Raw genomic sequence first — 15,173 nt, forward strand, 5'->3', positions numbered from 1 at the left:
GAGTCTAAATACCTTACATTTGTTTTGGTTACTACATTTCTGAAGCAACAACATATATATTTAAACAGATTATAATGTAATGGGTGAAGGTTGCTGACTATAATAGACATACGCGACCTGGGTGAAAAAATGGTTGCTAGACCCTGGGTTATAGTCAGATTGGTGACTCATTAAACCAACATATACACAGAATGCAAATATGTGTGTCTGAATGCAAAACAATGTGCGGGTATAATGCATGTTTTGCATTTCAACATTTCTCACAGCCCCAATATCACTATGCAAACACTCTTGTTTTTGCACATGATTTTTATGAGTTTACCAAGCCTATGAGCTTGAATGCTGAATAAATCTGAATAATGCAGAATAATCTCAAAATAATTATTTGCCTTGCATTTACTAGGTTTAGTTGGCAGTGCATCGTCGACAAAGACAAAAGAAACCAGTGCAGATATTGTCGTCTAAAAAAATGTTTCAGATCTGGAATGAAGAAAGAAGGTACTTCTTTGCTTTTATTTTAATTATGTGTGAAACGCATTGTTAACAAAACAAAAGTCAAGGGGGAGGTGATTAAAGGGGTGCTTCACCTTTCAGTTAACTTTTTAGTAGGTTATAGAATGGCTAATTCTAAGCAACTTTTCAATTGGCCTTCAATTTATTTATTTTTATAGTTTTTGAATTATTTACCTTCTTCTTCTGACTCTTTCCAGCTTTCAAATCAGGGTCACTGACCAAATCTAAAATACAAATCCTCTGTAAGGCTGTTATTTTTAAATACTCATCTTTGTTTTCAGTTCCTCTCTTATTCATGTTCCAGTCTCTTATTCAAATCAATGCATGGTTGCTAGAAAAACTTGGACCCCAGCAACCAGATCGCTGAAGCTACAAACTGGACTGCTGCTGAATAAAAAGCCAAGTAACTGAAAACTCATAAATAATGAAAAAAAATTAAAACCAATTGCAAATTGTCTCTGAATATCACTGTTTACATCATACTAAAAAAGTTAATTTAAAGGTGAACAACCCCTTTAATTATATGACTTTTAGAAAACTCAGTATTTTTAATAATATAAAATAAACAGTATTTTTATTGTTGGAAATTAGTTAGCATAATTAGTGTTCAAATTGTTCTCCATTTTTTTATTTGCTGGAATCTGATTAAATACCGTGTATTTTTAATAAAGTATTTGTAAAACTGTAAAACGATCATGACTTCATCTAGTGGTCATATGAAATACAGCATGTTTTTATTCTGCATTTGCTTACTAATCATGTTTAACATTTTGACATAGAAGAGTGAAAGGGATATAGAAGTAAACTTGAAAGTTGTCTGCCTATGAAGACAATATGTCATAGTGTAGATCTGCAAAACAAAAACTACTGAAATGTTTTCAAATGCCTCTTTTGTATAGAAACTGGACATGTTGTAGCTGTTGTTAGCTGACCGAAATGCTCAAAAATAAGATGTTAATATTTTCGTGTTTTATTTTTTTAAACAAACACCTACTCATCATTGAAAGATTTGCCTTTTTTGGTAATAATGGGGCAGTATCTTGTCTTTTATTCTAACAAAGCTAACATAAAATCCATGTCAAATTCATTTATTGGGATTATGGAAAAAAAAACAAATTCTCCATTTGGAAAGACTCTTTATCTAACCCCCACCAAGTTCCATATTTATCAAATATTTTTCATTTGTACATTGGCATTTTCTTTTTCCCACCTGGGATGTCACCTGTGGTTTATTTCAGTCTAGAAAAATATAATAAATAACATACTCTTATCCAAAAACCCTTCACTATACTAGTGAACCCCAATAAAGGTGAAGCAGGTCTGTTGTTGGATTATGATGGACAGATGCCTTGGTTGTGCTTTAGAAGCCTATAGGGTTTTCCATAAACCTCAACAGTGTGGTTGGAATGCACTGCCAGTTGAGGTTGTGATGGCTGATTCTGTTAATGCTTTTAAAGGAGAACTAAAGCTTAACTAAAGAAGTAGGCTAGAAATGTTGTACATTATGTTTTGGGCTTCTGTACCAGCCCAAGGCAACCACAGCCCTTTAGCAGGGAAGATCTGTGCCTCCAAAGATGCCCCAGTAGCTCCCCATCTTCTTTTCTGCTGATTCACTGCACATGCTCTGTGCTGCTGTCAGTTACTGAGCTTAGGGACCCACTCAAAATATACAGTACAAAGAATATAAATGTCACAATATAAGGCTGATTAGTAATTAATACAAATAATTAATATATGGCAGTACAGAAACCAGTGCAACTAGCATCAGAATTTCATAAACAGCCCTTGTAGCATCAACTTATATTATAGGACAACCTAATTTTCTGTTTGATAATTTGCAACGACCCCTAAGCTTAGCTTCTCAAAAGTTTTTATCCATGCTCAGACTAGATGCATTCATTGTGGCTAATTGATTCATGTGCTATTTCTTAATCAGCAAGGCTATATAGTGGAGTGTTGTAAGTGTTAATTACTCTATGAAAGTCTTGTTAAATTAGGAAATATTTTGACCAATGTATGCTCATTAATTTTTCATAAGTTTTTGTTTGTGCATGTTGGTTAGTCATTTATATGTGCACTAGACATTAAGCCTGTTAAATTAACGGGCGCTAGAACATATCCGTGAACCATGTTGCACATGCGCAGTAGCGCATTCCCACAGACACAGGGACTGGACGCAGAGACACTTCAACTTTATTATATTGGATTAACTTTGAGGCAAATCAACATATACCAAGGACCTAAGGGTTTATATTTTTATTGCAATTGCAGTCGTACAAAATGAGAGCGACAGGATAAGCACACGATAACGCGCGTTTGAAGGAAGCATCATTCCGGTACAAAACAAATTAGACTTTTGCGGCATGGGTAATAATACATTATGAAAGAAAGATAAGCAGATGGACAGACGGCTGGACTGACAGGTGTATAGATAGAGGTGGAATACTTACCAGCTTATTCGTGCTTTGATATGATTAATGTCCTTTAAAATGTGATAACTGAAGAACAGTGTCACAGCTACTGTAATGCCAGCAAACTTCCAATTGTATGGGATGTTCTTAAAAGCAGCATTAAGAAATCCAAGTGTCAGTCTTAGGGTAGGACTACACGGATGTTTTCGGTACAATCCGATGCACTGTGCCAAACGCGGAAATAAGGTAAGATTTAGAAATGTCGGATGAAGTCGCATCGTTGATCCGACGTTACACGACTGTTTGGCGCAGCGTGTCAGATCGCACCAAAAACGTTTGTGTGGTCCTACCCTTAAAAGGAAAAATTGTGCTTACTACTTCACTACTAAACGATTTTAAATTATTTAGCTGGGGCAGAGATGTGTGTGTCTCCGGTACCCCAGGCATCAGACCTCTCACTGTACTCTTAAGTTTGCTGTTCAGTTTTGACCCAAACAGTACTTTCTCTTAGGACTGTGTCACAATTGTCCGGATTTTAGCCATGTGAGATCCAAACAATAATTTGGCTATGTCCTGTCCATGACCTAACCCCCATATGTCACTGATCTGCCCTCAATGTCATCAAACCACCCTCTTGTTCAGTTTTTGCTGAGGTCAAATGTGTTAACCCTATGTACACCCTTCTCCCACAGCTCTGCCACCAGATTTAAATGCAAGAGTCTGCTGGTGGACTCGGGTGAATTTTTTTTTAGATATATAGGGCTGCCACCCTAGGCATGGAACCTCAGTGGGAGAGTCTTGACATCAAAGCCAGTGATGGTTAGGGGCAGGCCAGTTATGTTGGGGGGCATGTTTATGACATCACACACAACAGGATGCAGTGAATTCACCTGGTTTTAGAACATTTGCCTCACAACTGGGCAGGAGGTTTCAAACTGAACAGCACATTTGAAAACCAAAGGGGCTGTTAAAAATGGACAGGTGGCGACACTAGGGTGCAAAAAAGAAAAACTTACACTCACACACCCTGGCCGTCCGAAGTCACACGAGTTCCAGGTGCTAGATGTTTAGAGGAATTGGACAACCTCGAAAGCAGTATAGATACAAGACACACCAGTACAACATGGATAATTCTAGCAGGATTTGACCTTGCTCGTTTATTTGCGGATGCATCCGCAAATAAACGAGCAAGGTCAAATCCTGCTAGAATTATCCATGTTGTGCTGGTGTGTCTTGTATCGACACTAGGGTGCAACAAGGTTGTGTCTATGACATTCATAAAGACAGTAAACAAAAGGGAGGGCATTTTTGGTAGCTCTATGCACAAAATGCTTTAATGTCTGTAACCCTTATTTGGCTGAATTAGACAAATACCACCTAGAGAGGTATAGCATGGGTTACACACTACCCTCTTTCTCCAGGATGGGCTTGACTACAACTCAAGTACAAAAGAACAGAGTTGGACGACAGGGGTTCTTTGCAAAACAGTAGAACAGGCTTTATTCAGGCATAAAGCGCCACAGGGTTATCATACTCACACATGAGGTAGCCACAGTACATCTCCAAGTACATTCATAGGTGTAGCAGAGACAGCATAAACAGACACCATACTAGGAATAGCCAAATACAGTACATGATACAAGATGCACTTTCCTGGAATAAACTAAAAAGCTAAAAAAAAAAAGCCTGGTTGGACCGCGCGGCCTAGGGGCTGCCGGCAAAGTAGTCCGGCGCTGTCAACTGTAGAAGACAGTGTTAACAGCCTTATTTGACTAATCAGACCACACCAGTAAAAATACTACTGTGCATACACTACATGCTCAGTGAACTATCCACTGAATGTATGATGCGCCCATTTACAATACATATGTCCCATTTTCAGGGCCATTTTTTAAAATGATGTGCCCCTAGGCCAGTAAAGAAAGGTGCCCCCCAACCCCAGTTTGTGACTGTATGCACCCCCATTTTACGCTCGCAGGTATCACTCCTCCTGCTACTCCATAAACCTGTCCCCCGCTGCTCCGTGCACAGCAAAGGGAGAACGGAGTTGCCTAATGTGAGTGAGAGTTTCCCCTGTCCCCTACCCCTTTTTTCACAATCAGTAGGTAGAGGAGCAGCTTGCAGCCCCTAAACCTTTGCTGCCGTAGGCCCGTGCCTTTGTGACCTTCCCACAAATCCAGACCTGCCAATTTTTGTTATAAGGTGCGCTGTCTGGAGGAACTTTTAACTTCTTATGCATTACTTTGTGCTAAATAAATAAGTTACTGGTGGACACACACATCCCTCTTACTTGTTCTCAAGGGACCTAAGCTAAGTGAAAGATTTAATCAGATTCACATCTTGGTTTATGAATAATTATACACCTTGTTTTAAAATCTTTTTTTTACTACAAAAGAAACCATTATCATGAAGACCTACCATAAACAGCATTGTTGAAAATATTCCTTATATAATGGTACCTGTTGCATAATGAGCCTAGACATGTAGTTACCACTTCTTGATGGTTTTATGCTTGTTGGCCTTTGTGACCTTCCCACAAATCCAGACCTGCCAATTTTTGTTATAAGGTGCGCTGTCTGGAGGAACTTTTAACTTCTTATGCATTACTTTGTGCTAAATAAATAAGTTACTGGTGGACACACACATCCCTCTTACTTGTTCTCAAGGGACCTAAGCTAAGTGAAAGATTTAATCAGATTCACATCTTGGTTTATGAATAATTATACACCTTGTTTTAAAATCTTTTTTTTACTACAAAAGAAACCATTATCATGAAGACCTACCATAAACAGCATTGTTGAAAATATTCCTTATATAATGGTACCTGTTGCATAATGAGCCTAGACATGTAGTTACCACTTCTTGATGGTTTTATGCTTGTTGGTTTTGTATAATCATCCTCCTTTTCTCACACAACTGACAAAGTGGATTCTATTTTAGTTTGTGATTAAGCTGAATTAAATGAAAATTGTTTATGCTTTGGCAATATGGACATGTTCTAATTTCCAATCCAGAATGTTCTGACATTAGCTACATTGCTTATATACTGTAATGGCAGGTGGTCTCTTGATATTTTCAATTTACTGAACATCACAACAGGGCAAGCATATTACAAGCAATATAGTACAAAATATGCTTTATTTTTCCCCTGAGGTGAACAGGATAGATTGAAGGGGTACAGGTAATAAATAATCTCTAGAAAGTTTATTTCATCTGTGATATTAAAAATGTAAGGGTTAAGGCTACATTTCAGGAAGCAATAACCTATATATACTGTAACTGTATGAAAAGTAGATACAAGCTGTGGTAAAAAAAATAAAGCCAGAGAAAAGGACAATTAAATAGAGTTCTTACAGTATGTTCTGTCCTAGGACCAGTCGTCTTGCATCTCAAGAATTGGTGGGGTCTTTGCTTCATTCAAAATGTTCCTGCAGATATTATTGATAGCTTCCAGTTATTTGCAGCTCACAAACTCTACTCATTTTACCAGGAGGCAAATACTCTTCATAGGCTGCAGTACAACTAGGGTTGCCAACCCTAGTTGTTAAAATACCAGCCAAGACCAGGGTTGGGATTACAAATTTACCTGCAATGTATGTGCCAGCTGTTATATTTTGGTTAGCCGAGGATGAGTACAGTATAACAGTACTTTATTAACAGAGTCATGCAGGCATTACACAACAGCAACTTTCACTTTCACTTTTAAGCTACCAGGAAGTATGCACAGTATAAGTATGAGCACAGTGACATCTACAGGCCATTTGCATGAACACCACATATTCCCCCTATAGTAGGAAAACATTTGGGCAAATGTAATAAACAACAACAATGCATCTAGAGCAATAATATAGATTATTCACATCACATAGTCCTGGGTCCATGCAGGTAGTTTTCTGATTCTTTCAGTGTGCCTTATAGGTTCACTTTCTTCAGGCCTATTGCAGTTAACATCAGGAGTAGGAAAATGTCCTTCATCAAATGGAGCTTCTCCAAAGTCATATCTAACAGGAGCAAGACGACTTGCATTCAATATGCGTCCATCAGACAGTTCATATGTGTATGGTCCTCACTGGCATCTCACTTCAAGTGGTGTAGTAAATTTAGATTGTCCTTGTTTCAGTATTCCTGGTTTCTTAATTCTGACTAAAGATCCAGGCTGAAAGTGTAATTCTCAACACCAGCAAATCTGTAAAAACTAGTTCTCCACCCCTGACACCCCTCTCATCTGCCTCCTGCCTGACTCACATTCCCTCTCTCAGCTCCACTGCTTCCCCTCTAATCCGCAAAACCCACTGTTTTCTGCAGTGTAGCCTCTGTAAAGCTGGCCATAGACGCAAAGATTTGATCGTAAAAATTTCTGTTTTTGGGCCGTGTGTCGAGTGTCCTGACATTTTTCGTGCCATGTCGATCGGTCGTTCACAAGATCGGACAGGTTAGAACATTTCTGTCGGCTACCGATAAAATCTCTGCATGTTTTGCCAATCTGACGATATCAGTGGGAGACTGTCGCCAGCTTTTGTTGGACATAACACGATTGCTGTCTGGGGCAGAAAATTGTTCTGTTCTGATCTGTTCTTTTATTCCTTATTTGATCTGAATGGTTAGTGGCAGGTCGGGAGATGGCACTGAACGATCGTTCATCCAATATGAAGGTAAATCTGCATGTCTATGGCCACCTTAAGACATGACTCCATCCCTAATTGCATCACAAGCCCACCCCCTGATGTCACAGACACACCCCCTGCCTGGCCAGTAAATTACTTGTGCTATAGACAAACAAAACTAATGGTTGACATGTTTGAACCATCTCTCAGCCCTGAGGGCTCATTTACCAATACCTAGTGCACGCATGGGCACAAAATGTATGTAGCAGGGTGTAATACCCTTGTATCTAGTGCAAAGCAACTACACCCTTGCGCTGATAGGGCTTTTAATGGCTCATATGACACAGAGAGCAGCACTCACAGGTGAAAGAAAGAGCTATACCTGCCCTGAGCACAGACCTTTAGTCAACAGATACCTAAAGTATTGTTTTCTGGAGATCTCAAAAGTCAGCAACAAAATGGTACGTAGACATAAAAAACAGAAAGTTCATCACAATTTAAAATTTCACTTTAAAATTTACAATTTGATATGTATTTGAAGAAAGCAGAATAACAAAAGAGAGGCTGTCGCCTGAAGCTCTCGGTTGGGAAAGTCAGAAATAAAGTAGGACAGGGAGTACTATTTTTAATACTATTTCCAAATGCTTCCATTTCTTCAAAATCATGTTTAAGATTCAGTATCAGGTTTCTGTAAATGCTATTTTATTTTGCATAAGCTATTAGTTACTCATATTTCTTACTCGTATTATTCCTATTTATTTTAAGCACAGATATTTTTATTTTTTATTTTGCTGGATTACAATTACTTCTCATATCCAGTCCTCCAAAAACATACTCAGCATTAGTCATTTTAAAGACATGTAATAAAAGTTGCAAAATTTGTTATAGGTTAACACACCTATAGCAACTAATCAGCAGGGAGCATTTACTGCTTAAAAACATCTTATTGGTTGCTATTGGTTTTTATATAGGGGACTATAGTGAAGTAGATAAAAATTCAGTGTCATACTGACTAAACAGAGCCCCTTTGGACTTTTCTGGTGATAGCTGCCTAGAAAAAGTATACATGTCACATGTCCAGGCAAATATTGGCTGACACAGGGGTTGTCAGGTTATTTCAGTGTGTAAATCGATGGGGTGCTGTTTCAAGTACTTTTGAGCTGTGTTATTGATAGTAGGTTTGAAAGAGATTGGCAATAATACCCTAACATGGAAACAATATCTCGTGATAACTGAGGCCAATGGCACATGGCAAGATTTGTCACCCATGGCTAAATCTGCACTAGTGGGATGGACAAATCTCCTGATTAGTAGTTCTAATGTTAGTGAAGGGGATGGCATTTTCAGGAGATTTGCCGTCCACAGTACCACAGATTCAACAAATCTTAACGTGTGCCATTGCCTTAACAGCACACTCTTTGTATGAAAAAACAAGTTCCCCCGTTGGTCAAAACTCCAGGAAAAAAGTTTAGTTTGGCCAAAGTAAAATAATTAGTGAGACAACTGTTCAGTTCTTTACATAGTATAACTAAGGAACACAAATACAAATGTTGTCTTTTTATAACATACTTCTAGAACTGTGGCTTTGGTAAAACAAAATCCATTGAGTGGTCCCTCTGCTGTTCTATTGAATGTATGAATCTGTAACCAAATGTAGCCATGGCATCCCCACATGCATCCTGTATCACCTTGAGTTTCTTGAAAGCAAGAATATGCCTCCAAGCCTGGGACACTTTGACTGCATCCCTGGGGGTAAATTCAAATTGTTCCTTATTTTTACCTGTTGTCACCCCATGTGTTATTTTGTATATCCACTGCTCAAGATTAGTATTAGGTTTCAGATTTGCAAATTCATACATTCGTCTCATTTCTTTTACAGGTTGTCTAACTACATCTTCATACCTTACCAACATATAACGATTTTTAAGGAAAGTAGAAGAACTAAAAGCTACTGTTTTATACATTTGGGCATGGTTTTGACAGATTTTTGACATAATGGAATAGAAGCTGTCATTGACATCTGGTCCAGTGCTTCTGAGTACAATGTTATTGTCACGAGCTAAATACCATTCAGCTCGCTCACGGGATTTACCAATGGCTCTAGGATCACGGACCAAGTGAATAATTTTCAAATTCAGTGAGTAATCAGTCAGAAGAGAATAGAGGGCTTTGATGTCAAAGAGACGGAATTCTTTTACGACCAAATGGTTGTACAATTTGCATGTTTCTTCAATCCGACCAAATGGATATTTTGCACAAAGTCTTTTACAAATAGTTTCATTTGTAATTTCATTGCGTGGAAAGGCATCACATGCTGGAAGTGAGCACAGGGCTCTGCTTGTTGCCCACAGAAACAAGTTTGACAATTTGCTAGTTACTTTAATATATGCATCAAAAACAGAAAACTCACAACGAAAGACTGATCGGAGCACATCTCTTACTGGCATCTGCAGCATATCAGCATCATTCTGAAACATGGATACCCACACATGCCAGCCTGGTTCATTCAAGAAGAAGACGTCAGGGTGCTGACTGAACATATGGCCAACTATTGAAGATCCTGACCTCCATGAAGAAAGTATAAGTATGTGAGTTTTTTCCTCTTTGTTTGATGGCAAATTATTTCTCCTGAAGTGCAACAATAGCAAGAATGTTTGTGCAGCAACCAACACTGTAATAGCAGTTGACATCCGGGCCATGATTTCTGAATCTCAGCTCTAGAGGAAGCAGATTTTTATTTATTAAGAATATATATTTAATTTTAATAGAAAGATCAGTACAATAATATCATATACATTTTATATGAAATTTCCGTGGGGATGGAGATATATTGAGTATCATCATTAGTGGTCATAAAGTGTAGAGATAAATGTGTTAACATGAAACCTCTGGGGTGATTCCTGTTCATACTTAAATACAGAGAGAAAGTTGTGTCCAAAACAAACAAGAGTGTTGGTCTACCTGCAAGTTTAAAACATTCATTTTTTGGTCTGTTCTTTTACTTTCTTAAAGGAGAAGGAAAGCACCATTAAGGGATTTTCTTCTTTGACTCTCTCCTTCTTCAAAATCCCAGGGCCAACATATGAACAGTAGAGTGAAAAGGATGGCTTTTTTCTTAAAGTTCAGATTTTCACTCTACCGCGAATGTGCACTTGTGTGAAGAAAGAAATAGCAGGAAGATAATCACTCCATGGAAGCACAGCCTGGGTTATCAGTTAAGTGAATATATTCACTGGGGGGGGGGGATGCCTTACTTTTGGCACCCCCTCAGTGATTGCTGCCTTTCCTTCTCCATTAACTCACTAACATAGGGCGGCTTTAGTTGTCTAGTTGGCCAGGCACACACAGGGAGCATAGGGCAGGTAGAGTATGGCACACACAGGGAGCATAGGGCAGGCAGAGTATCACACACACACATGGAGCATAGGGAAGACAGAGTATGGCACACACAGGGAGCATAGGGCAGGCAGAGTATGGCACACAAAGGGAGCATAGGAAAGACAGAGTATGGCATACACAGGGAGCATATGGCAGGTAGAGTATGGCACACAGAGGGAGCAGAGGGCAGGCAGAGAATGGCACACAGGGAGCATAGGGAAGACAGAGTATGGCACACACGTGGAGCATAGGGAAGGCAGAGTATGGCACACCCAGAGCATAGGGAAGGCAGAGTATGGCACACACAGGGAGCATAGGCCAGGCAGAGTATCACACACACACACGGAGCATAGGGAAGACAGAGTATGGCACACACAGGGAGCAAAGGGCAGGTAGAGTATGGCACACACAGGGAGCAGAGGGCAGGCAGAGTATGGCACACACAGGGAGCATAGGGAAGACAGAGTATGGCACACACGTGGGCATAGGGCAGGCAGAGTATGGCGCACACACAGGGAGCATAGGGAAGACAGAGCATGACACACACACCGGGAGCATAAGGCAGGCAGAGTATGGCACAAACAGAGCATAGGGAAGGCAGAGTATGGCACACACAGGGAGAATAGGGCAGGCAGAGTATGGCATACACAGGGAGCATAGGGAAGACAAAGTATGGCACACACACAGGGAGCATAGGGAAGAAAGAGTATGGCACACACAGGGAGCATAGGGCAGGCAGAGTATGGCACACACATGGAGAATAGGGCAGGCAGAGTATGGCACACACAGGAAGCATAGGGCAGGCAAAGTATGACATATACAGGCAACATAGGGCAGCCAGAGTATGGCATACACAAGGGGGGTTGCAGGCTGGATGTGGCCCACAGGCCACCAGTTGAACAGCACTGGTCTAGGGTGTTACGATTTCTAGTAGATAATCCTTATTTCCCACAGATAATTACTCCACAGGTATACATTCTAGGAAGATGATCTCACCCCATCAAGATAAGCTAGGAATGGGTTTAGAGCAATACTATTCTATGCAAAAAAAAGAACATAGCACTGTACAGTAGTCCCTTCCCACCATACAAACCTAGATTTATTTGATCAACAAAGCCGTACCCCTGATAAACTGTCTGCAAAAACCAGATGAATAATGACAAAGTTACATAAAATATGGGACCCTGGTTTTAATTGGTACCCTCTCTCTAATAATTGTCCTAATTTTATCTATTGTATATATTTCAGATTTTTTAGTTCCATACTACTGTCAGTGACCTATATCCACTGATATTCCTTTGTAACTGCTGTCACTTTACTTAACTATGACCAGTTAACCTAACAAATTGTACAAACTTTTATGTTATGTTTTTGTTTATTGTTAAAAACAAATACACTTTACCTTTAAATGAAAAAGTCTGTACCATTCCTGAAGTTACTCTTTACTATACTCCTCTCTGCAGTCTGTTTATATTTAGGCACTACTAGCTCAACTGACTGTTGGCTCAAATAAATTGTCTAAGCAAAGGGAGTATAAACAGTATATCTGAACAACTGGAGCTGGAAGAACTGGAGCACCAGGGTATCAGGTAAGCTATTATAATCACTTAGGGTGCCTAACATTTTGGCACCCCCAGTGATTTTACATTTAGTTGTCCTTTAAGGAGGCCTATAAAAAACGAATTTGACACTCAAAAAGTGCGTATGCAGTAAATAATATGTGGGGAATGAGAAACATAATTATAGCCGGCATGAGAGGATTTGTACCTTATAAAGTGGTTTTTTTTAGGGATAACATTTTTGTTTTTTGTTTTTCATACAACTGAATACACCACCCCATAAACAATGATATTAGGTTGGTTAGTTAAAATCTATTATGTCTTTTAATTGCAGAGAAAGACATGATAGAGAAGAATGAAGAATTTAAGGCTCTTGTCCCCATTGGTCACATTTTGGTAGCTTTTTCTGTTATTGTGAGTAAAAGGTTGCCAATTACAAATGGTGCATTATGGTAAATATGGCCCTGGTATATCAATATACAATTCTTCGGCTTACCACTTACTTTATTCGGGTGCATTCAACTCCTCAGGCTACCTCCTCACCCGTATTGCACCGGAGGAAGGGGGTGATCCCCAAAAGCTTGTGCCACATTCTGCTGAATAAATGTTCTAAAGGCATTGCCGAGTGTATTGGTGTGCTTCCTCCCTGCTGGAAATTAAATATGGCCCTGGACAACAGTATCCATTTCAGAAAATATTGCATATAATAAGGTCCCAGCAGGGCAACATGTTTTGAATTTTGCATATTAACCAAGCACAGTATATTATTTTCACGTATAAAGATATACTGTATTAAGACATGATAGCACTCTGAGCAATGATTGTTTTGTTACTCACACTCATACATGTATGGGATTCTTTTACAATTAAACCTACACTGCTACTAACTTAAAGGACACTACTGTTCACAATTTGCAATAAAATGGCACTAAAAATATTACCTACTTTAACCATCAGATTTAACAACAGTTGGTCCAGCCTCAGTGTTGGTCCCTTGCAGGCCCGGACTGGCAATCTGTGGGCTCTGGCAACTGCCAGAGGGGCTGCTATAAGGTGCCATAGAAAGTCAGTATTTAGTGGGCTGGTGGGGGCTGTTTGGGCCTCTGTGTACTTGAAATGCCAGGGCCTATTTTAATTCTCAATCCGGACCTGGTCCCTTGGTCAGATGTTCTTGATAATCAAGAAAACAGCAGCTGTTAGATTCCAAGGTTCACACTTTGGACATGCCTGATAATTTCACATTGGGCTCCCATTTGCTCAATATTGTTTTCTTGCTTTCAGAATCCTGTTTTCTCTACCATTGCCTATTATAATTTGCAGCACACTTACCTGAAATAGTGTAATGTCCTTCTGAAATTCAAGAAATGCCGACATGGAGCTCAGCAGAACAGTGAAAAAACAGCAAAATTTGATCTGTTCTTAAGCTCCCTCAAATATTTTTACAATGTGGAAAATTACAAAGACAAAAAAATGAGATTATACTGGTCTGACAGGCTTTTGTCACATTTAGTTTATTTATGCCTTAGGTTTCTAATATAGCTAAGAAACTCAATTTTAACCTTTTACCTGCTGACCACAAGTTGGATTGGACATTGCCTAGCAATATGTGATCCACACAGAATAGTGTCAATGATGCTGATAAGGAAGATAAATCTCAAAACCACCACTGAAATAAACAGGTCTACTGCTATTGTCTGGTATGACAATTTATTAGCAATTTTTACCAATAGTTAATGTGTCTGGCCAGCATACTTACACATCTCAAGTTAGAAATTAATATATACTATATAGAATCATCAGCATTGATTTATATAGTGCCAACAAATTACACAGTGTTTGTTCCCTGTTTGTTTATAACAAACAGGGAACAAACAACAAATAACAGATTAGAGGGCCCTACTCGCAAGAGCTTACAAACTAAAGGGTTAGGGTACAATTGAGACATAAGGGTTATAGAAACAAATATATGATTTATATCTGTATAATTAGGATACATTGAATAAGGTCCCTGGAACAGGTGGGTCTTTAGGGAGTGTTTAGAAGGAAGAAGAAAGTCTGACAGCTCAAGGCAGAAAGTTCCAGAGGAAAGAAGAAGCCGAGAGAAGTCTTGAAGACAGGAATGGGCTGAGGTGCTGAGAAGAAAGGCTAATGTAAGAAGCAGAGCAAAGGTTACATGAAGACATGTATTTTGAGATTAGACTGAAATATATGGAGGGGCTTCATTTTTAAGGGCCTTGAATGTAAGTGTTACTAATTTTAGTTTTATTCTAGAGGAGATTGGGAGCCAGTGAAGGGATATGCATACTGGAGCAGCTGAAGTTGAGCAGTGAATTAGTCTAGCAGCAGCATGTAGAACAGATTTCAGTTGTGAAATGTGACTTGTTGGAAAACTAGTAAGGCGTAAGTTGCAGTAGTCAAGGCGGGAAATAATAAGAGACTGGATTAAAGTTTAGTTTGTATCTGAACACATGAATACAGTCGTATTCAGGCAATGTTGTGCAGCAGAATACAAGATTTGGCAAGTGTTTGGATGTGTTATGAAAAGACAGATATGTGTCTGAGATAACTCCTAGCCAGCATGCATGTGTGGTTTATTGAAAGGTGATGTTGTTAAATGTAAGTGAGATCCGGGGGACAAGGGAAGATCTTGGGGGAAATATAATGAGTTCTTTTTTTTAGATTCAGTTTCAGGTGATGCTGTGATATCC

The 15,173-nt window shown here is 39.2% G+C and overlaps 1 protein-coding gene across 1 annotated transcript; it reads right to left on the minus strand.

Annotated features, from left to right (window-relative positions):
* Window positions 1-8,001: 8,001 nt before the first annotated feature.
* Window positions 8,002-14,065, minus strand: LOC108715076 (carbohydrate sulfotransferase 6). Its single transcript, XM_018259920.2, has 2 exons — window positions 13,795-14,065; window positions 8,002-10,245 (listed from the first exon to the last, which is right to left on the minus strand). Exon 2 carries the CDS (start codon window positions 10,225-10,227, stop codon window positions 9,100-9,102), a length of 1,128 nt encoding a protein of 375 aa, XP_018115409.1. The 5' UTR covers window positions 10,228-10,245; window positions 13,795-14,065; the 3' UTR covers window positions 8,002-9,099.
* Window positions 14,066-15,173: the final 1,108 nt, after the last annotated feature.

The sequence above is a fragment of the Xenopus laevis genome, chromosome 4S, assembly GCF_017654675.1.
Source record: "Xenopus laevis strain J_2021 chromosome 4S, Xenopus_laevis_v10.1, whole genome shotgun sequence".
Classification (NCBI taxonomy): domain Eukaryota; kingdom Metazoa; phylum Chordata; class Amphibia; order Anura; family Pipidae; genus Xenopus; species Xenopus laevis.